Source organism: Mustelus asterias, chromosome 5 (genome assembly GCF_964213995.1).
Source record: "Mustelus asterias chromosome 5, sMusAst1.hap1.1, whole genome shotgun sequence".
In the NCBI taxonomy this organism is placed as follows: domain Eukaryota; kingdom Metazoa; phylum Chordata; class Chondrichthyes; order Carcharhiniformes; family Triakidae; genus Mustelus; species Mustelus asterias.
The window spans coordinates 137,561,772-137,584,107 of NC_135805.1; the positions used below are offsets into that span (position 1 = coordinate 137,561,772).

The 22,336-nt window shown below is 46.0% G+C and overlaps 1 protein-coding gene across 1 annotated transcript in view; it reads left to right on the forward strand.

Annotated features, from left to right (window-relative positions):
* The window catches only part of nup43 (nucleoporin 43), a 23,950-nt gene extending 2,201 nt beyond the window's left edge, over positions 1-21,749 (forward strand). The window contains exons 2-8 of the mRNA XM_078213361.1: positions 7,515-7,637; positions 8,223-8,300; positions 8,479-8,650; positions 10,961-11,096; positions 12,909-13,060; positions 19,057-19,179; positions 21,388-21,749. Coding sequence (XP_078069487.1) covers positions 7,515-7,637; positions 8,223-8,300; positions 8,479-8,650; positions 10,961-11,096; positions 12,909-13,060; positions 19,057-19,179; positions 21,388-21,611 — 1,008 coding nt within the window. The 3' untranslated portion in view covers positions 21,612-21,749. The remainder of the gene's footprint in view (positions 1-7,514; positions 7,638-8,222; positions 8,301-8,478; positions 8,651-10,960; positions 11,097-12,908; positions 13,061-19,056; positions 19,180-21,387) is intronic.
* The last annotated feature ends 587 nt before the right edge of the window (positions 21,750-22,336 follow it).

A 22,336-nucleotide genomic window follows, 5' to 3' on the forward strand; every position in this document is an offset into this window, starting at 1 on the left:
GGGTGGGGGGGTGGGTGGGTGGGGGTGGGGGGGTGGGGTGGGTGGGGGTGGGGTGGGGTGGGGGGGGGGGGGGTGGATGGGTGGGGGTGGGGGGGGTGGATGGGTGGGGGTGGGGGGGGTGGATGGGTGGGGGTGGGGGGGGTGGATGGGTGGGGGTGGGGGGGGTGGATGGGTGGGGTGGGGGGGGTGGATGGGTGGGGGTGGGGGGGGTGGATGGGTGGGGGTGGGGGGTGGTGGGTGGGTGGGGGGGTGGATGGGTGGGGTTGGGGGGGGTGGATGGGTGGGGGGTGGATGGGTGGGTGGGGGGGGTGGATGGGTGGGGGTGGGGGGTGGATGGGTGGGGGTGGGGGGGTGGATGGGGTGGGGGTGGATGGGTGGGGGTGGGGGGGGTGGATGGGTGGGGGTGGGGGGGTGGATGGGTGGGGGTGGATGGATGGGGGTGGGGGGATGGATGGGGGTGGGGGGGGTGGATGGATGGGGGTGGGGGGGTGGATGGATGGGGGTGGGGGGTGGATGGATGGGGGTGTGGGGGGTGGATGGATGGGGGTGGGGGGGTGGATGGATGGGGGTGTGGGGGGTGGATGGATGGGGGTGGGGGGGTGGATGGGGTGGGGGGTGGATGGATGGGGGTGTGGGGGGGTGGATGGATGGGGGTGTGGGGGGTGGATGGGTGGGGGGTGGATGGATGGGGGTGTGGGGGGTGGATGGATGGGGGTGGGGGGGGTGGATGGATGGGGGTGGGGGGGTGGATGGATGGGGGTGGGGGGGGGTGGATGGATGGGGGTGGGGGGGGGTGGATGGATGGGGGTGGGGGGGGTGGATGGATGGGGGTGGGGGGGGTGGATGGATGGGGGTGGGGGGGTGGATGGATGGGGGTGGGGGGGTGGATGGATGGGGGGAGGAGAGAGGGTGGATGGGGGGGGGAGGAGAGAGGGGTGGATGGGGGGGGGAGGAGAGAGAGGTGGATGGGGGGGAGGAGGAGAGAGGTGGATGGGAGGGGGAGGAGAGAGGGAGGTGGAGGGGGGGGGAGGAGAGAGAGGTGGATGGGAGGGGGAGGAGAGAGAGGTGGATGGGAGGGGGAGGAGAGAGAGGTGGATGGGAGGGGGAGGAGAGAGAGGTGGATGGGAGGGGAGGAGAGAGAGGTGGATGGGAGGGGGAGGAGAGAGAGGTGGATGGGAGGGGGAGGAGAGAGAGGTGGATGGCGGGGGGAGGAGGAGAGAGAGGTGGATGGCGGGGGGAGAGAGAGAGAGGTGGATGGGGGGGGGAGGAGAGAGAGGTGGATGGGGGGGGAGGAGAGAGAGAGGTGGATGGGGGGGGAGGAGAGAGAGAGGTGGATGGGAGGGGAAGAGAGAGAGAGGTGGATGGCGGGGGGAGGAGAGAGAGAGAGGTGGATGGGGGGGGAGAGAGAGAGGTGGATGGGAGGGGAGGAGAGAGAGGTGGATGGGGGGGGGGGGAGAGAGGGAGAGGTGGATGGGGGGGGGAGAGGAGAGAGGTGGATGGGGGGGGAAGAGAGAGGGTGGATGGGAGGGGAGGAGAGAGAGCTGGATGGGGGGGGAGGAGAGAGAGGTGGATGGGGGGGAGGAGAGAGAGAGAGGTGGATGGGGGGGAGGAGAGAGAGGTGGGATGGGGGGGGAGGAGAGAGAGAGAGGTGGATGGGAGGGGGAGGAGAGGTGGATGGGAGGGGGGGAGAGAGAGGTGGATGGGAGGGGGAGGAGAGAGAGGTGGATGGGAGGGGGAGGAGAGAGAGGTGGATGGGGGGGGGGGGGGGGAAGGAGAGAGACGTGAATGGGGGGGGAGGGGGAGAGAGAGAGGTGGATGGGGAGGGGAGAGAGAGATAGATGCTGCCAGAAACTCTGCCTAAAGGGGAAAGAGCGAAAAGAGCTCGAGGGAATGGAGCGAGCGGTGGACCTAAGAGATTGGAGGCGGCACGAGAGGGAAGGAGGGCCCTGGGCAGGAGTGAACCTGGTTAAAAATGTATTCAGGATCCTTGGCTTTATAAATACTTAAAATACAAAAGTTCAGAAGATATGAAAAGATCCCCGCTGAATGGACACCAATTGACTTGCGACAGCACAGTAGTTAGCACTGCTGCCTCAGCATCAGGGATCTGTGTTCGATTCTAGCCTTGGGTATTTGTTTGTGTGGGTTTCCTCTGGGTGCTCCGGTTTCCTCCCATACTCCAGAGATGTGTATGTTAGGTGGATTGGCCATGCTCAATTGCCCCTTAGTGACCAAAGATGTGTGGGTTAGATGGATTAGCCACTGCGTGCAATACTCCAGGTGTGTCCTCACCAACACCATATACAATTGTAGTAAAACATCTTCATTCCTATACTCAAATCCTCTTGCCATGAAGACTAATGTATCCTTTACTGCCTTCTGTACCTGCATGCTTACTTTCAGCGACTGATGCATGAGGACTCCAAGGTCTCGCTGAGTGTCCTCCTCTCTCAATTTACACCCATTCAAATAATAATCTGTCTTCCTATTATTGCTCCCAAAGCGGATAACTTCACATTTATCGATATTATACTGTATCTGCCATGCATATGGCCACACATTCAGCATGTCCAAATCACGCTGAAGCATCTCTGCATCCTCCAGCTCACCCTCCCACCCCAACAGTTGGGGTCCTAGCACAGATCCCTGCGGAACCCCACAAGTCACTGCCTGCCAGTCTTAAAAAGACCCATTTATGCCAATTCTTTGCTTCCTTTCTGCTAACCAGCTTTCTATCCATCTCAAGACATTACCTGCAATCCCATGCACTTTAACTTCACATAGTTGTCTGTTGTGTGAGACCTTGTCGAAAGTCTTAATAAACCTCATCCACTGGTTCTCCTCAATCAACTCTACTAGTTACATCTTCAAAGAATTCCAATAGTTTCATCAAGCATGATTTCCCTTTTGTAAATCCATGCTGACTTTGTCTGATTATTCCACTGCTTTCCAAATGTTGAGTTTGAAATCCTTGATAAACTCTAGCAACTTCCCCAGTGCTGACATAAGGATAACTGCTCTATAGTTCCCTGTTTTCTTTCTACCTCCCTTTTTGAATAGCGGGCTTATATTAGCTCCCCTCCAATCTGTATGAACCAGTCCAGAGTCCAAAGAATTTTGGAAATGAGCACCAATGGATCTACTATTTCCAGGACCACTTCCTTAAATACTCTGGGATGAAGATTATCAAGCGATTTATCTGGAGATTTATCCACCTTTAATCCCATCAATTTCTGCAAAACTATTTCTCTACTAATGCTGATTTCCTTCAGCTCCTCATTAAAACTTGTCCCTCTCAGAACTTCTGGTAGATTATTCATGTTTTCCTTTGTGAAGACTGAAGCAAAGTACGAATTTAGTTCCTCGGGCCATTTCTTTGTTCCCCGTTATGAATTCACGTGTTTCTGACTGTAAGGGGCCTACATTCGTTTTTGTCAATCTTTCTCTTTACATATCTATAGAAATATTTACAGTCAGCTTTTATGTTCCCCGCTATTTTACTTTCATACTTCATTTTCCCCTTCTTAATCGATGAGGTAGAGAAGCAAAAAGATCTGAAATACAGAAAAATGAATCAATAAACTGATTAACAAGGCCTTAAAAAAGCACTGGGGTTCATTTCTCGAAGGATATCATTGAAAAGCAGAGGATTTATCTTAAAACTTATATAGACCACACTTGGTAGTACTGTGCACAGTTCTGGTCTCTATATTATACGGTAAGAAGTCTCACAACACCAGGTTAAAGTCCAGCAGGTTTATTTGGTAGCAAATACCATAAGCTTTCGGAGCGCTGCTCCTTCGTCACATGGAGTGGAAATGTGCTCTCAAACAGTGCAAACAGACAAAATCAAGTTACAGAATACTGATTAGAATGCGAATCCTACAGCCAGCCAGGTCTTAAAGGTGCAGACAATGTGGGTGGAGGGAACATTAAACACAGGTTAAAGAGATGTGTATTGTCTCCAGACAGAACAGCTAGTGTGATTCTACAAGCCCAGGAGGCAAGCTGTGGGGGTTACTGATAATGTGACATAAATCCAACATCCCGGTTTAGGCCGTCCTCGTGTGCGGAACTTGGCTATCAGTTTCTGCTCAGCGACTCTGCGCTGTCATGTGTCGTGAAGGCCGCCTTGGAGAACGCTTACCTGAAGATCCAAGGCTGAATGCCCGTGACTGCTGAAGTGCTCCCCCACAGGAAGAGAACAGTCTTGCCTGGTGATTGTCGAGCGGTGTTCATTCATCCGTTGTCGTAGCGTCTGCATGGTTTCCCCAATGTACCATGCCTCGGGACATCCTTTCCTGCAGCGTATCAGGTAGACAACGTTGGCCGAGTTGCAAGAGTATGTACCGTGTACCTGGTAGATGGTGTTCTCACGTGAGATGATGGCATCCGTGTCGATGATCCAGCACATCTTGCAGAGGTTGCTGTGGCAGGGTTGTGTGGTGTCGTGGTCACTGTTCTCCTGAAGGTTGGGTAGTTTGCTGCGGACAATGGTCTGTTTGAGGTTGCGTGGTTGTTTGAAGGCAAGAAGTGGGGGTGTGGGGATGGCCTTGGCGAGATGTTCGTCTTCATCGATGACATGTTGAAGGCTCCGGAGGAGATGCTGTAGCTTCTCCGCTCTGGGGAAGTACTGGACGACGAAGGGTACTCTGTCCACCGTGTCCCGTGTTTGTCTTCTGAGGAGGTCGGTGCGGTTTTTCGCTGTGGCACGTCGGAACTGTTGATCGATGAGTCGAGCGCCATATCCTGTTCTTCTGTGAGCATCTTTCAGTGTCTGCAGTGTACCGCAAGCCCATGGATAACCTCATGATGCTCCACTTCTCCAGCTTCCACCCTAAACACGTTAAAGAAGCCATCCCCTACGGACAAGCCCTCCGAATACACAGGATCTGCACAGATGAGGAGGATCGCAACAGACACCTCCAGACACTGAAAGATGGCCTCATAAGAACAGGATATGGCGCTCGACTCATCGATCAACAGTTCCGACGCGCCACAGCGAAAAACCGCACCGACCTCCTCAGAAGGCAAACACGGGACACGGTGGACAGAGTACCCTTCGTCGTCCAGTACTTCCTCGGAGCGGAGAAGCTACGGCATCTCCTCCGGAGCCTTCAACATGTCATCGATGAAGATGAACATCTCGCCAAGGCCATCCCCACACCCCCACTTCTTGCCTTCAAACAACCACGCAACCTCAAACAGACCATTGTCCGCAGCAAACTACCCAGCCTTCAGGAGAACAGTGACCACGACACCACACAACCTCTGCAAGACATGCCGGATCATCGACACGGATGCTATCATCTCACGTGAGAACACCAGGTACACGGTACCTACTCTTGCAACTCGGCCAACATTGTCTACCCGATACGCTGCAGGAAAGGATGTCCCAAGGCATGGTACATTGGGGAAACCATGCAGACGCTACGACAACGGATGAATGAACACCGCTCGACAATCACCAGGCAAGACTGTTCTCTTCCTGTGGGGGAGCACTTCAGCAGTCACGGGCATTCAGCCTTGGATCTTCGGGTAAGCGTTCTCCAAGGCGGCCTTCACGACACACGACAGCGCAGAGTCGCTGAGCAGAAACTGATAGCCAAGTTCCGCACATATGAGGACGGCCTAAACCGGGATGTTGGATTTATGTCACATTATCAGTAACCCCCACAGCTTGCCTCCTGGGCTTGTAGAATCACACTAGCTGTTTTGTCTGGAGACAATACACATTTCCTTAACCTGTGTTTAATGTTCCCTCCACCCACATTGTCTGTACCTTTAAGACCTGGCTGGCTGTAGGATTCGCATTCTAATCAGTATTCTGCAACTTGATTTTGTCTGTTTGCACTGTTTGAGAGCACATTTCCACTCCATGTGACGAAGGAGCAGTGCTCCGAAAGCTTATGGTATTTGCTACCAAATAAACCTGTTGGACTTTAACCTGGTGTTGTGAGACTTCTTACCGTGTTCACCCCAGTCCAACGCTGGCATCTCCACATCATGACTCTATATTATAAACATGATAGAGGCTGGATGAGGTGCAAAAAAGATTTACTGGAATGACACCCATCAGTTAAGGGTGATCAGACTGGAACTTCCTTCTCATGAAAGGAGAGAAGACTCGAGGGATAATTCAATAAATGTATTTTAAGATTATGAAGAGGGTTTGATAGGATAGATATAGAGAAGGTATTTCTGCCTACAGGGGACTCCAAAACTAGAGGCCATCAATGTAAGGTAGTGACCATTAAATGTAATAGGAAATTCGGGAGAAAGGTCTTTACCCAGAGAGAGGTTGGAATGTGGAATTTACTCCCACAAGAACTGGTTTAGGTGACATCGATGCATTTAAGGGGAATTAGGATAAACAGCGAGGAAGAGAGGGATGAAGGGCTTAAAAGGCTAGATAAGGAAGCGTAGAAGGAGGTTCACGTGGAGCTTAAACACAGCCATCTGTATGCTGGGCCAAGTGGCGTGTTTCTGTTCTGTGAATTCTATATAAATCTATGTAATCATTAGGAAGTCATATGTGAAGAATTTCATAAGTCACTGGTTAGGCTTCGCTGGAGGTTTGTTGTGTCTAATTTTGGGTGCAGTACCTCAGGAAGTTTGTGAAGACCTTGACGAGAGTACAGAGGAGATTTACTGGAATGGCACTGGGGTTGAAAGCCTTCATTTATGTGGAGAAACTGGAATTGTTCTTCGAATGGCTGTGAGGGTTACAGGAAGATTTTGTCGAGGTGTTCAAGGTTACGTAAGACTTTGATCAAGTAAATAAGCGGTAAACTGTTTCCAGTTGTAACAGAGTCAGTAACTCATGGACAGAGATTGAATATGTTTACCAAAGAACCAGAGAGGAGATTTTTTTTTTGTTTTGCTGTGTGGTATGATCCAGAATTCATTGCCTGAAAAGGTGCTGGAAACAGATTCAATGCAGTAGGAACTCCCAAAAAGGAGTTGGATAAGTATTTGAAAAGGGTACAGGGCTATGGGGAAAGAGCAGAGTGTGTGGGACTAATTGGATAGCTTTTTCAAAGACTCAGTACAGACATGATGGGCTGAATGACCTCCTCCTTGGTATGGGATTTGATAATGCTTTATTATGATCTTGTATAGAATCCAAATTATAGAATCATACAGTGCAGAAGGAGGCCATTCGGCTCATCGAGTCTGCACCGACCACCATCCCACCCAGGCCCCATGTATTTACCCTAGCTAGTCCCTCTGACACTGAGGGACATTTAGAATGGCCAATCTGCCTAACCCGCACATCTTTGGACTGTTGGAGGAAACCTACACAGACGGGGAGAACATGCAAACTTCACACAGGCAGTGACCCAAGCCAGGAATCGAACCTGAGCCCCTGGCACTGTGAGGCAGCAATGCTAACCATTGTACCACCCATGTATATTCATCTCTTGTCTCAAGCTTGTAGAGGGCATGTAATTGAAACAGGTTTTTAAGAAGTCCCTGGAATTGATTTTCTTTGTCTCATGTTATCTATGCAGAAGAACAAGGTGTGCATTTGGGAAACGATTAATATGGACATCAGTGAAACAGATCAGCTCTTCTTGGAGAGCACTAAGCCCTTGTGTGAAATCAACCACAATGGTGACGTCATGGATCTCCAGGTAACTGAAGCAGTGATCACGCTTGAGTGAGACTATGCAACCCACCTCACACACCCTAATTTCCCCAAATTCTTTCCCAAACCTTCCTTTCCTCTTTTAAGTTGCTCGTCAAAATCCCTCTCTTTGACCAAGCTTTTGGTTGTGTGTCTTTGACTCGGTGGCAAATTTTGCCTGATTAGTCCTGTGAAACGCTTTGCAATATTTTAGCTATGTTAAAATTGCCACACAAGTGAATTGGTTTCAAAAATAATCCTGTTCCCATTGAATAGGCAAACAAGGAAGTTGGAACAAGTAATGGTAAGGGTCATGTCCATGAGTGTTGGACTCCATTTCAAACACTGCTGCTGTAATATGCATGTAATCAGGATTGTGTTGTAAGCGACAATGTCACCAGGGATTCATAGCGAGGGTCCCCTGATTATGTGGGTATCTTGGTGTGGAAATACTATATTTGTGTCTGTATACAACTATCTGCAGCACTCATTCCTTTCTAATGTTTTTGTCTCTCTATTTTCAACTTTCTTCAATTACAAATTCCTACGTCGACTTGTAATGGAAGTTACTATGGCTTTTATGCTTTTATAGTTTCTGGATGAGGAGAGGATTGTCACCGCTTCTTCTACAGGGAGTGTCATTGTATTCCGTCATCGTGTAAACAACCAGGTAAAGATGCTAAGTATGAACGTTTCGCGGTAATAGCCAAAAAGGTTGAGAATTTAAACTAGAAGGAAAGTTTGTCTTCTGTTGTATATGTATTTTTAAATGTTACAACATTGATTTTACTTGACATTTTGTAAAATAAAATCAATTACTGAAGTAAAAAAGTGCCCTTCTGTTACAGCTTGAGCATTCACTCTCTGTAACCCGGCAGTGGGAGCGTGCCCACTATCATTCTCACGACAGTGCTCCCTGTACCGGCCTGGTGTGTAATGGCCCTGAGATCATCAGCGTCGGGGAGGATGGCCGGATCAATCATTTCCAAGTTGACCAAAAGGAACCCATACGGACCATAGGTGGGTATAGAAAAAGAAATTGTGACAGTGCTTGATTTAAAGGATAACTTGTTTTTGCACAACACCTTTCCAGACCTCAGAGTAACCCACTTCACTTTACAGTCAGTGGAGCACTTTTGATGTGTTGCCGCTGTTGTAATTTTGAAAGCCCAATTTGCACACGGCAAAACCCTACAAACAACAATGCGATGATGACCAGATAGTGGTGTTAACCGAGGGATAAATAATGACTAACAGCGGGGAGAACTCACCAGCTAAATAAAAGCAAAATACTGCAGATGCTGGGATCCAAAACCAAAAGAGAAAATGCTGGAAAATCTCAGCAGGTCTGGCAACATCTGTAAGGAGAGAAAAGAGCTGATGTTTTGAGTCCAGATAACCCTTTTCATTTAGGCTCATCTGCACTCCTTACAGACGCTGCCGGACCTGCTGAGATTTTCCAGCATTTTCTCTATTGGTTTCAGAACTCACCAGCTCTTTTTCGAAATAGACCGTAGAATTTTTAATGCCCATCTGAGAGTGAACAAAGCCTCAGTTAAATGTCTCACCTGAAAGATGGCACTCCTAACTTCAACACTCGCTCAGTGCTGCACTGGAGTATCAGCCTCGGAAGTTGCACAAAATGACAAATCAAGACTTCAACTGTCCGTCTCATGGACACAAGAAGAGAGCTGGAGTAGGCCCATCAAGCCTACTCAATCATGGCTGATCTTGGGTTTCAACTCCCATTTTCCCATAAACTCCCTAGATCCCTTCATTCCCTGAGACACCAAACATCTGTCTATCCCAACCTTAAACATATTCAATGCAGCAACTACAACCTTCTGGGGTTGAGAACTCCAAAGATTCACAACCCTTTTGAGTGATATAATTTCTCCACATCTCGTGGCTCCTAATGCCGAGACTGGGCCTCCTTGTTCTAGGCTCCCCAGACAGTGGAAACAATCTACTCTATCAAGCCCCTTCAGAATTTTTTAGGTTTGCCAACTCACCAGTGAAACTATAGGGCAAAGACAGTTGATGGTAAAGTGTTTTGCCCCTCCCTCCTGGAGCACAACCTTTACAAAGAGGTATTTTGTACTCTAACTCAGTTCCCCATGGACTTGGCCTTTACCATTGCTGGTTCCACTGTTACTTGTTTCAACTTCCTCTTTTGCCTATTCTCCGGGAACAGGATTATTTCTGAAACCAATTTACATTTGTGTGGCAATTTTAACATAGTTGAAACCCTGTGACATGGTGGCACAATGGTTAGCACTGCTGCCTCACAGCTCCAGGGACCTGAGTTTGATTCCTGGTTTAGAGGTCACTGTCTGTGTGGAGTTTGCATGTTCTCCCCATGTCTCTGCGTGGGTTTCCTCCGGGTGCTCCAGTTTCCTCCCACTGTCCAAGGATGTGCAGGTTAGGTGCATTGGTTGTGCTAAATTGTCCCTTAATGTTCCAGGATGCGTAGATTAATGGGATTAGCAGGGTAAATATATGGGGTTACGGGAATAGGGCCTCGGTGGGATTGTTGTTGGTGTAGACTTGATGGGCCGAATGGCCTCCTTCTACACTGTAGGGTTTCTATGATTCTTAGCAAAGTGCTTCACAGCAGAGTAGCCAGGGAAAATATGACACTGAGTCAAAGATAGGCAACCAAAAGCTTGGTCAAAGAGAGAGGTTTTGATGAGCAACTTAAAAGAGGAAAGGAAGGTGGAAATATTTGGGGAGGAATTTATTTAAAAATTGGTATTAAACTGGATCGGCTCAGAGGAGGTCAGAGGGACATTTGCAAACTGGTTAGTGAAACATGCAAGCCAGTTAACAACCACATTGTAAATGCCAATAACTAGAAATACCCAGGAAGAGACCAGAAACCATCAGTCCAAAATGCCAACTTGTACACAGCCAGGTCCCACAAACAGAAATGCGATGATCTGTTTCTTTGACTAATTCATTTTTTGTGACCACCTGCGATTCGGGGCCTTGGTTCAACGTCTGATCTAAAAGACAACACCTACGAGTGCAAAACCCCTCGGTATTTGGAGGGTCAATGTACATTTTGTGCTCGGGGCCCTGGGGTGGGACTTGAACCCACAATCTTCATGACTTAGAAGAGAGAGTGCTACCTACTGAGCCACAGCTGGTACCTGCTTAATGCATTAATCATGCAAAATTAAAATAAGGCTTCCAACAAGCAATAGCTCTGTCTCAAGCGTCAGAGCTGAACAACGTGGCATTGACTTTAACAAGCTCATTTTCCGTTCAGTTTAAGATTGTTTGTGAATGGACCTCAACAGCAAGGCTTATTGCCCCTTCTCCTTCCAGACAATGCTGACAGCAGTTCACTCAATGCAGTCATCTTCCTGCGAACTACAGAAATTTTGACAGTCAACTCAATTGGACAGTTGAAAATCTGGGACTTCAGGCAGCCAGGAAATAAACCTCAACAGATATATTCTTTGTAAGTTCAGCTGTTTTCTTTTAAGCTTGCACTAAATGTAGGGATTTTGAAAGGCAATGCAACAGGTCAGAAAGTTACTATCACATAGTTAAGTATCCATAATTGCAATTGTTGAAACATTTATGCACCCCACCCCACCCCAAAAGGGTAACAATTCAAATCAAAGGTCAATCCTGCCCCCACCATAATTAGACCTTGGAGATTGAAGGCCTGCCCTTCATTGTGAACAGAATGAAGACACAGGCCCTTAAATCAATAGTCTTCCACCTCTACAATCAGTGCTGGACACGTCGCTGGGACTTCAACTGGTACTGGAGATGTAACAAAGAAGAATTTAGTTTTTGAAATATTTCTCCAAATTTCCCACATTTACGCGTTTAAATCTTGTATAACGGTTTACCAAACACAATAGGGCAGCATAGTGATTAGCACTGCTGCCTCACAGCGCTAGGGACCTGGGTTCCAAGAACAAAAAAAAGTACAGCGCAGGAACAGGCCCTTCGGCCCTCCAAACCTCTGCCAATCATGATGCCCTAACTCAACTTTTAAAAAAAACCTTCTGCCCGTACTCGGTCCATATCCTTCTACTCTCTCCCTGTTTTGTCCTTGAGGTGCCTATCTGTGCAGAGTCTGCACGTTCTCCCTGTGTCTGCGTGGGTTTTCTCCACATGCTTCAGTTTCTTCCCACTGTCCAAAGATGTGCAAGTTAGATTGATTAGTCATGTTAAATTGTCCCAAGATGTGTAGGTTCGGAGAATTAGCAGGGCAAATAAGTGGGGCTACGGGGATAGGGCCTGAGTGGGATGCTGTGTTGGAAAGTAGGTGCAGACTCCTTCTGCACTGTAGGGATTCTGGAGGTATTCTATCCTATATAATGAGGCCATTCAGCCCATTGCATATGCATTTGGCTCCTTTCCCCATACACTTTTTAAACAAAATAGCAAACTTCCATTTAAAAGTTCTTAAAGATTCCATTTCCACCACTTTCATATTAAACATTTTGCATCCTGTATTAAAGAATGAATAAATGTCCAGACCTCTCCCTTCATTGATTATGTTGATCCTGTGTTAAAAAGGTGTTATCAAACCATTGTTGTTAAACTGATGACAGGTTCACCCTAGAAAAAGAAAACAAATGTTTATTCACATCACACCTTTCGCAACCTCCAGATGTCCCAGCACATTTTGCAGCCAGTTAAGTATGTCACTGCTGTAATGTAGGAAATACTGAGTTCCCCAGTCTCTGGGTGAAGAAGCTTCTCCGGAATTTCCTGTTAGATTTATTAGTGGCTGTCTTATATTGATGTTCCCCTAGTTCTCTTCTCGTCCACAAATAGAAGCATTTCTCCACATTGCACAGTAGTACATTGGTTACCACTGCTGCCTCACAGTGCCAGAGATCCAGGTTTGATTCCCGGCTTGGGTCACTGTCTGTGTGGAGTCTGCATGTTCTCCCCGTGTCTGTGTGGTTTTCCTCCGGCTGCTCCAGTTTCCTCCCGCAATCCAAAGATGTGTGGGTTAGGTGGATGGGCCATGTTAAATTGCCCCTCAAGTGTCAGGGTGATTAGCAGGATAAATATGTGGGATTACGGGGATAGAGCCTGGGTGGGATCGTCGCCGGTGCAGGCTCGATGGGCCAAATGGCCTCTTTCTGCACTGTGGAGATTCTATGATGATGATCTACTTTATAAAACCTTTTCATTATTTTCAAGATTTCTAGCAGGTCTGGAGCATTGGTTGCTATAGCACAGACATTATTAGGAGTATTGCTTACTTGCTGTTTTTTTTTTAACGTCAACTGTTGTTTCCCAGGACGGGTGACCGAGTGCCACTGCATTGTGTAGATAGACATCCAAATCAGCAGCACATAGTGGCAACAGGCGGCCAGGATGGAACATTCTGTATCTGGGACGTCAGGCAAGGAAGTATTCCCATCTCCTTACTGGATGCCCATTCTGCAGAAAGTATGTTTGTTTCTTGTTATCTTCCCCACTCTCTGACTGCTGAGAATTTTCCGCACAATTCTTTGATTTCTAGTAAGCTTGCAGGTTTAAAGGTCACTTCCTTCAGTCTTTTTTTTTTCAAACTCTTTGTGTGGAGGAGGGCGAGGAGTGGGGACAATAATCCAGTAAAATGCATTTAAGTTTCAATGAATTATTTTCAGAAGTTCCTTTATTTAGAGAATGATGAGAATGTGGAACTGGCTACCAAAGGGAGTATTTGAGACAAAAGCCATCAATGCATTTAAGGGGAAGCTAGATAAATGCATGAAGAGAGGGGAATAGAAGGATAGGGTGAGATGAACAAAGGCAAGGAAGAGACTTGTGTGAGGCTTGAACACCTGCACTGTCCAACAGTTCCATGACACACAGTGCACTGTACACACTTACAAATAAGTTTAGAAGGTCTGTTAAATTATGAATTGACACTTGTGCACCAATAATAAGACTTGCACAATTACTGTTGGTAAGTTATTAATGACGATTGGTGGAACTTACTGCTGGTTCTGTTTAAGGGAGTCTTCCCTTGACCTTCTTCCAATGTAATGCACATGGAGCTCATTGAAGGATCAATTTGAATTCCCAGGGGATCTGAAAGACTGAAGTATCTTATCTAACCTATCTCACTGATGCACGGCCTAGTCTTGGTGTCCATCTCTTTATTGATGATTCGTAATGGCCCTAATATTCTTTTCTTCAAACTTCAATTACTCCCATCCTATAACCCTGTTTAATCTGAATACTGCATTTAGTCTTGGCTCTGCATAGGCAATGCTACAGGCATTAATACCATGTTAAGAACACGTTTGAAAAAGTCCCACATAAGAGATTATCATACAAGATTAAAGCGCATGGGATTGGGGTAAGTGTATTGAGATGGATAGAAAACTGGTTGGCAGAGAGGAAACAAAGAATAGGAATTAATGGGTCCTTTTCAAATTGGAAGGCAGTAACTAGTGGGGTGCCACAGGGATCGGTGCTGGGACCCCAGCTATTCACAATATGTATTAATGATTTGGATGAGGGAACAAAATGTAACATCTCAAACTTTGCAGATGATACCAAGTTGGGTGGGAGGGTGAACTGTGATGAGGATGCAGAGATCCTTCAGAATGATCTGGACAGGTTGGGTGAGTGGGCAAATCAATGGCAGATGCAGTATAATTTGGATAAATGTGAGGTTATTCACTTTGGAAGCAAAAACAAGAAGGCAGATTACTACATGAATGGCTGTAAATTGGGACAGCCAATGTAGTGGGACCTGGGTGTCCTTGTGCACTAGTCACTGAAGGTAAGCATGCAGGTGCAGCAGGTGGTAAAGAAGGCAAATGGTATGTTAGCCTTCATTGCGAGATGTTTCGAGTACAGGAGCAGGGATGTGTTGTTGCAACTATACAGGGCCTTGATGAGGCAACGCCTCTAATGTGTACAGTTTTGGTCTTCGTTTCTGAAGAAGGATGTACTTGCTCTCGAGGGAGTGCAGTGAAGGTTTACCAAACTGACTCCGGGGATGGCAGGACATGTATGAGGAGAGATTGACTAGGTTAGGATTGTTTTTGCTGGAGTTCAGACGAATGAGGGGGGATCTCATAGAGACTTATAAAATTCTAACAGGACTAGACAGGGTAGATGTAGAGAGGATATTCCCAATGGTGGGGGAATCCAGAACCTGGGGTCACAGTCTGAGGATTCAGGGTAGACCATTAGGACGGAGGTGAGGAGTCATTTCTTCACCCAAAGAGCGGTGAGCCTGTGGAATTCATTACCACAGGAAGTAGTTGATGCCAAAACATTGAATGTATTCAAGAGGTGGCTGGATATCGCACTTGGGGCGAATGGGATCAAAGGTTATGGGGAGAAAGCAGGATTAGGCTATTGAGTTAGACGATCAGCCATGATCGTAATGAATGGCAGAGCAGGCTCGAAGGGCCGAATGGTCTCCTCCTACTCCTATCTTCTATGTTTCTATGTTAAGAACAGTTTTCTGCACAGAATTTTCCATTAAAAAGATAACTTGAATTTATATAGTGCCTTTAACATAATGGTTTATTATCAAAAATTGACACTGAACCACTTGAGACATTTAGACAAGCAGCACATTTCCACTGCATCTGACGAAGGAGCAGCGTTCCGAAAGCTAATGGTATTTGCTACCAAATAAACCTGTTGGACTTTAACCTGGTGTTGTTAAAACTCTTACTGTGTTCACCCCAGTCCAACGCCGGCATCTCCACATCGGAACAGTTAAAGTCAGGGATGAGCAAGAAACCAGCATTGGAGGAGCACAGAGGTCTGAGGCTGGGAGAGGTTACAGAGATATGGAGGGGTGAGATCATAGAGGAATTTGAGAACCAGGATAAATATTTTAAAATGTGGATGTTGCCAGAGTGGAAGCCAGTGTATGTCAGGGAACCCAGGAGTGATGGAATAGGACTCGGTGTAAGTTAGGATAGGGCCATCAGAGTTTTGGATCGGCTCAAGTGTATGGAGGGTTCAAGATGGGAGGCGGGCCAAGAGAATATTGGAATTATCAAGCCAAATCAAATTCAAGCCATGTTGAGGATTTCGGCAGGAGCAGTTTGAAGGAATGCCTTGGAGGTGGCAAGCTTTGATCCTCTAAATATTTAGTTTGAAAAAAATCTTTGCACCTCCTACACCGTGTATTCTATACTGAATGTCAGATAAGCAGTGTGACAAATCAGAGGTAGTGGATGTTGATTGTATGTTTAATTATTTCACTTGAGCACATGTAAAAAAAAAAGCCTCAACTGAACCGATGGTGTGGTGGAATTCGGAGGGATATGCTTGTAATGTTTCACTTTGTAAATAAATGTAGGACTCAGTAAAAATTGGTAACGGGCTTTCTGGAGTAGAACAGCAGAGAGCTTGAGAAGTAGTGGTGAGATAGAGATGGGTGTCACCAACATACATTTAGAGCCTGACATGTTTTTTTTTATAACTTCTACTGCCATAAATTTCTATGTTTAAATTTATAATGAAACTGCATATGTAAATTAGTTGCTATATTTGGGTCAACCCCCCCCCCCCACTCCGCAAACTCACCTCCCCCTCACTGACTGCAGTGAGTTTAAACTCTCAGTTGTAGATCAGAAGTGCACTCTCACTTCTAAGCCAGAAAGTCATGGATTCAAGTCCCACTCCAGAAAATTGAGCACATAATTTAAGCATCATAGAACATAGAACATTACAGCGCAGAACAGGCCCTTCGGCCCACGATGTTGCACCGACCAGTTAAAAAAAAAAACTGTGACCCTCCAACCTAAACCAATTTCTTTTCGTCCATGAACCTATCTACGGATCTCTTAAACGCCCCCAAACTAGGCGCATTTACAACTGATGCTGGCAGGGCATTCCAATCCCTCACCACCCTCTGGGTAAAGAACCTACCCCTGACATCGGTTCTATAACTACCCCCCCTCAATTTAAAGCCATGCCCCCTCGTGCTGGATTTCTCCATCAGAGGAAAAAGGCTATCACTATCCACCCTATCTAAACCTCTAATCATCTTATATGTTTCAATAAGATCCCCTCTTAGCCGCCGCCTTTCCAGCGAAAACAATCCCAAATCCCTCAGCCTCTCCTCATAGGATCTCCCCTCCATACCAGGCAACATCCTGGTAAACCTCCTCTGCACCCTCTCCAAAGCCTCCACGTCCTTCCTGTAATGTGGGGACCGGAACTGCACACAGTACTCCAAGTGCGGCCGCACCAGAGTTGTGTACAGTTGCAACATAACGCTACGACTCCTAAATTCAATCCCCCTACCAATAAACGCCAAGACACCATATGCCTTCTTAACAACCTTATCTACTTGATTCCCGACTTTCAGGGATCTATGCACACATACACCTAGATCCCTCTGCTCCTCCACACTATTCAAAGTCCTCCCGTTAGCCCTATACTCAACACATCTGTTATTCCTACCAAAGTGAATTACCTCACACTTCTCCGCATTAAACTCCATCCGCCACCTCTCGGCCCAACTTTGCAACCTGTCTAAGTCTTCCTGCAAACTACGACACCCTTCCTCACTGTCTACCACACCACCGACTTTGGTGTCATCAGCAAATTTGCTAATCCACCCAACTATACCCTCATCCAGATCATTAATAAATATTACAAACAGCAGTGGCCCCAAAACAGATCCCTGAGGTACACCACTTGTAACCGCACTCCATGATGAATATTTACTATCAACCACCACCCTCTGTTTCCTATCCGCTAGCCAATTCCTGATCCAATTTCCTAGATCACCCCCAATCCCATACATCTGCATTTTCTGCAGAAGCCTACCATGGTGAACCTTATCAAACGCCTTACTAAAATCCATATATACCACGTCCACTGCCTTGCCCCCATCCACCTCCTTGGTCACTTTCTCAAAAAACTCAATAAGGTTAGTAAGGCACGACCTACCTGCCACAAAACCATGCTGACTATCACCTATCAATTCATTACTCTCCAAATAACTATAAATCCTATCCCTTATAATTTTTTCCAACATCTTGCCGACAACAGAAGTGAGACTCACCGGTCTATAATTCCCGGGGAAGTCTCTGTTCCCCTTCTTAAACAATGGGACAACATTCGCTAACCTCCACTCTTCTGGTACTATACCAGAGGCCAACGACGACCTGAAGATCAGAGCCAGAGGCTCTGCAATCACTTCTCTTGCCTCCCAGAGAATCCTTGGATAAATCCCATCCGGACCAGGGGATTTATCTATTTTCAGACCCTCCAGAATATCCTGCACATCCTCCTTATCAACTGTAATACTGTCTATTCTACTCCCCTGCAACCCAGTGTCCTCCTCAGCTATATTCATGTCCCCTTGCGTGAACACCGAAGAGAAATATTGGTTCAATGCTTCACCAATCTCCTCCGGTTCCACACATAACTTCCCTCTGCCATCTATAACTGGCCCTAAACTTGCCCTAACCAACCTTCTGTTCTTGACATACCTATAGAACGCCTTAGGATTCTCTTTAACCCTATCCGCCAAAGTCTTCTCATGTCCCCTTTTAGCCCTTCTAAGCTCGCTCTTCAACTCCCTCTTAGCCAATCTAAAGCTTTCTAGTGCACTACCCGAGTGCTCACGTCTCATCCGAACATAAGCCTCCTTTTTCTTTTTAACCAACAAAGAAACATTTTTGGTGCACCACGGTTCCCTAGCCCTACCAATTCCTCAAGTGCTGTACTGGAGTGATGATAAATTTTAGTTCAGATGTTAAACCGAAACTCCGTCTGCCCTCTTGGGCGGATACTGCACTATTTGAAGAAGAGTTAAGTTCTCCTTAGTGCCCTGACCAATCCTTATCCCTTCACCAGTGGTGTTAAAACAGATAACCATGGTTGTTTTCACAGGCTGTTCGTGGAGTCTTGCTATGCTCAGTTTGGCTGCTACGTTCCAACAGTGTCTACACTCAACAGTATTTAATTGCCTATAAATTCACTTAACGTCCTGTGGTTATCAAAATGTAGTCTGAATTAAGCCTGTGCCCATGATCCTGCTATGCCTGCCCTTTAGCTCCATTTTACCTTGGGTAAAACATGCCAGTTTTCAACAGTGGAAATCATCTTGTGTGTGCCTCACTCTCTGTAAATATTCCATAAGCCTAAATGCAGATGTCTCAATTTTCCCTGCCATTTCTCACCATATTTTAACTTAGACCTTCCAGATCTTGAGTAATACGTCATGGGTCCAGTGGAGTCGCTGGCACTGACCATAATAGGCTGACCATTGGTGGCCACTGCGCTGTAATCTTGCGCTGTGCCCCTTCCAAATCAATGTGAGCATGACCAAAACAAGCTGGGACATCAATGCCCTATGACCCTTCTTTGTGATTGTGTTTGGTTGTCGCTGATGCGTTTCATTTGTTGTGTGTTCAGTTGAACGATAGAGTACAAGCTTCTCAAAGTGTGCTGTGCTTTATTAACAGTGTGGGAAGTTCATTTTCATCCCTCCAACCCTGATCATGTGTTTACCTGCTCTGAGGATGGGACACTGTGGCATTGGAATGCTTCTGTTATATCTCCTGATCTGCCTTCCTTTCTTCAACAAGGTAAGAACCAAGTCTCTGATTTTAAAATTGCAGGTTTTTTCTGGCATTGAATAGAATGTTAAATCAAATATTTCAGCCCAGATAAACATGTTAAGGAGTGGAGGTTTATTTATTTGAATGAAAGAAATGAGTTAGGAAAATAGAAGGAAGAAATGTACTCATCTGAAAGGGTGATTTCATTCTTTGGCCATGGAAATCTTCGGAAAATCATAGAAACCCTACAGTGCAGAAGGAGGCCATTCGGCCCATCAAGTTCGCACTGACAACAATCCCACCAAGGCCCTATCCCCGTAACCCCACATATTTACCCTAATCCCTCTAACCTGTGCATCCTGGGACACTAAGGGGCAATTGAGCATGGCCAATGCACCTAACCTGCACATCTTTGGACTGTGGGAGGAAACCTGAGCACCCGGAGGAAACCCACGCAGACAGGGGGAGAATATGCAAACTCCACAAAGCAGTGACCCAAGCCGGAAATCGAACCTAGGTCCCTGGAGCTGTGAGGCAGCAGTGCTAACCACTGTGCCACCGTGCCCCCCATCTTCATGACATCCCAGTTGAACAGAGGGAGGCCAGACAGAGATTTGGTGCTGCCATATCTGGCAACATTTAGTAAATGCTATCTTGTAAGGCAATTTGTACTATGAACTCCAGAAAAGTCTGCCCATGCATCTTTTAACATGATCAACAATTCCATGTGATGGTTATACTTTATCTTCTCCTTTAATTGGACATTTCATTTTCCCAGAACCAGTCCAAAGCTATTCTTCTTTGCCTTTTTCCTTTCCCAATCTAATCCCAGAACTGACTTTTACTAAGAGCGTTACATTGGAGATTCATTGTTCTAGCCAAAGCCAGGCAAATCTTCCATCCTCATTTAAATCTTCACAAACTTGGTTTCTTCAATCTGAGCATGAGCTCCCACCCACAATTTGCATGGTGAACAATTGAGTCAGTATTTTCTCTGCTTCAGGAGCAGTTTCTTTTGCTTTCTCTCTTAGCATCTTGCAGACTGAACTGGGTTATGAAGTTCAGTAATAGCTGAGGAAATCCTGTGACCCAATACAACAATGGCTTGCTATGGACTCATCCCTTCTCAAAGGCCAACTCTGTGACAACATGAATTGCATTGGTCCTTGCATCCAGGTAGAAATGCCAATTAGCTATCCTCTAGGTCTTCAACTCCATTGGAATTAAACTAACAGTTTAAACTAAAATGTTATAAAACCTGACGATCCCAGTACCTCCCTGTGAGACTTGAAGACTGACAGCCTACACACTGTCAACATAGATACTCTTGCCATTGTTCACAGGTATGAAAATCTTGCATTGTCTTCCGAGTAAATCATCTTATGTTCCCTTTTATCAATCAATCCACACAGACTTGTTGTTGAGCAGAATTCAGAACAGATCACATCACCCCTCCACTACTCCTTAAATTGAAAAACGAATCCGAAAACATAACAATCTTTTAAACTTCCTCTTGTAACAATTGGTTAAACAAAGGTGAAATCCAAGTAAGGACAGCAGATTTCTTTTTCTAAAGGACATTGGTGAAAGACTAAGATAAATGCAAAATACTGCGGATGCTGGAACCTGAAACAAAAACAGAAAATGCTGGAAAATCTCAGCAGGTCTGACAGCATCTGCGGAGAGAGAATACAGCCAATGTTTCGAGTCTAAATGATCCTCCGTCAGCTTGAAACGTTGGCTCTATTCTCTCCCCACAGATGCTGTCAAACCTGCTGAGATTTTCTAGCATTTTTTTGTTTCTGTTGGTGAAAAACTAACCTGGTTTTATATAGTGTCTTTTTTAATTTCCAAAATGCATTTAATTAACTGAATTTAAATTCTCCAGCTACAGTGGTCGGCATTTCTTCAGATCATTAGTCCAACAACATAACTATTATGCTATCATTGAGTTATATTCAATTATATTCAGCTATAAAAGTTGTATTCAATCAGCCTTTAGATTAAAATGTCTGTTTGCTGGTGTGACAATACATGGAACGTGTCGGGTTCACAGTAGACCAAGCTCTTGGCTGTAGTGGAGAACCAAACTGAAGAAGACACTTGGTAGTTGGACTGTGGTGCAAGGTTTATGGTTCTGAAAAGTTACTTGAGCAACAAATGTACCGTAAGCATTTATTGTCAGAAAGGCAAAGCATTATTCTCATCACTTCTCTTCCTCCTGCATTTTCTCAGGTCGAAGAAACTTCTCATTGAATGCCTCAGTTTCCCATGTCGACATAAACCAGTCATTGAGCAGTGCGTGGCTCACCATGGATGCTGCAAAAGGAAGAGTGGATATCGATAACCTGCTATCAGCTTATGTCCTGTCGGTGAATAGTTTGGATGTTATGGGAGAACATTTAGTGTGTGGGACAGATGCAGAAGCTGTCTACTTCACCCATAATCTGGAGCTCTGATAGGCGTCAAACCACACAGTAGACTTTGACAAAACTCAAATGTAAATTCCTGTACAAGAACCATTGTCAAAACCATTAACCTGCCAGGCTATGAGTGCAGCACCATGGCAAGCACACTTGGCTGTTTTTTTACAAAAAGAAATAAAGTGCCACCATCAAAGCTGACTTGGTTATATTTTAAAGTAAAAGTTTTATTTATTAGTCACAAGTAGGCTTACGTTAACACTGCAATGAAGTTAGTGACAATCCCCTAGTCACCACACTCTGACGCTTGTTCAGGTACACTGAGGGAGAATTTAGCATGGCCAATGCACCTAAAGACCAAATTATTCTGAGTTGGATTCCAGCCCACATCCCTCTAGCAAATTCTTAGCAATCCGTGATGGTATTTTCAGATTAGGTTTGCTGAAAATCACACGTCCAAATGTCAATTTTCCAGGCCTCTGCTTCACAGCTTCTGAAATGCTAAGCTGGAATCACAAAACCCTTTCAGAACTAAAAGCAGCCATAAATTCTAATAAATATTTCCCCCACACTGACTATCCAGTGGCCTTGCACTGTCAAAGTCCAGCTAGCATTTATAGAACTAGTTTCCAACTGATATGAAGCCTCATCTGATGAAACATAGAATCTAGAAGCAAGAGTAGGTATTCGGCCCTTCGAGCCTGCTCCATCGTTCATTATGATCATGGCTGATCATCAAATTCAATATCCTGATCTCTGCT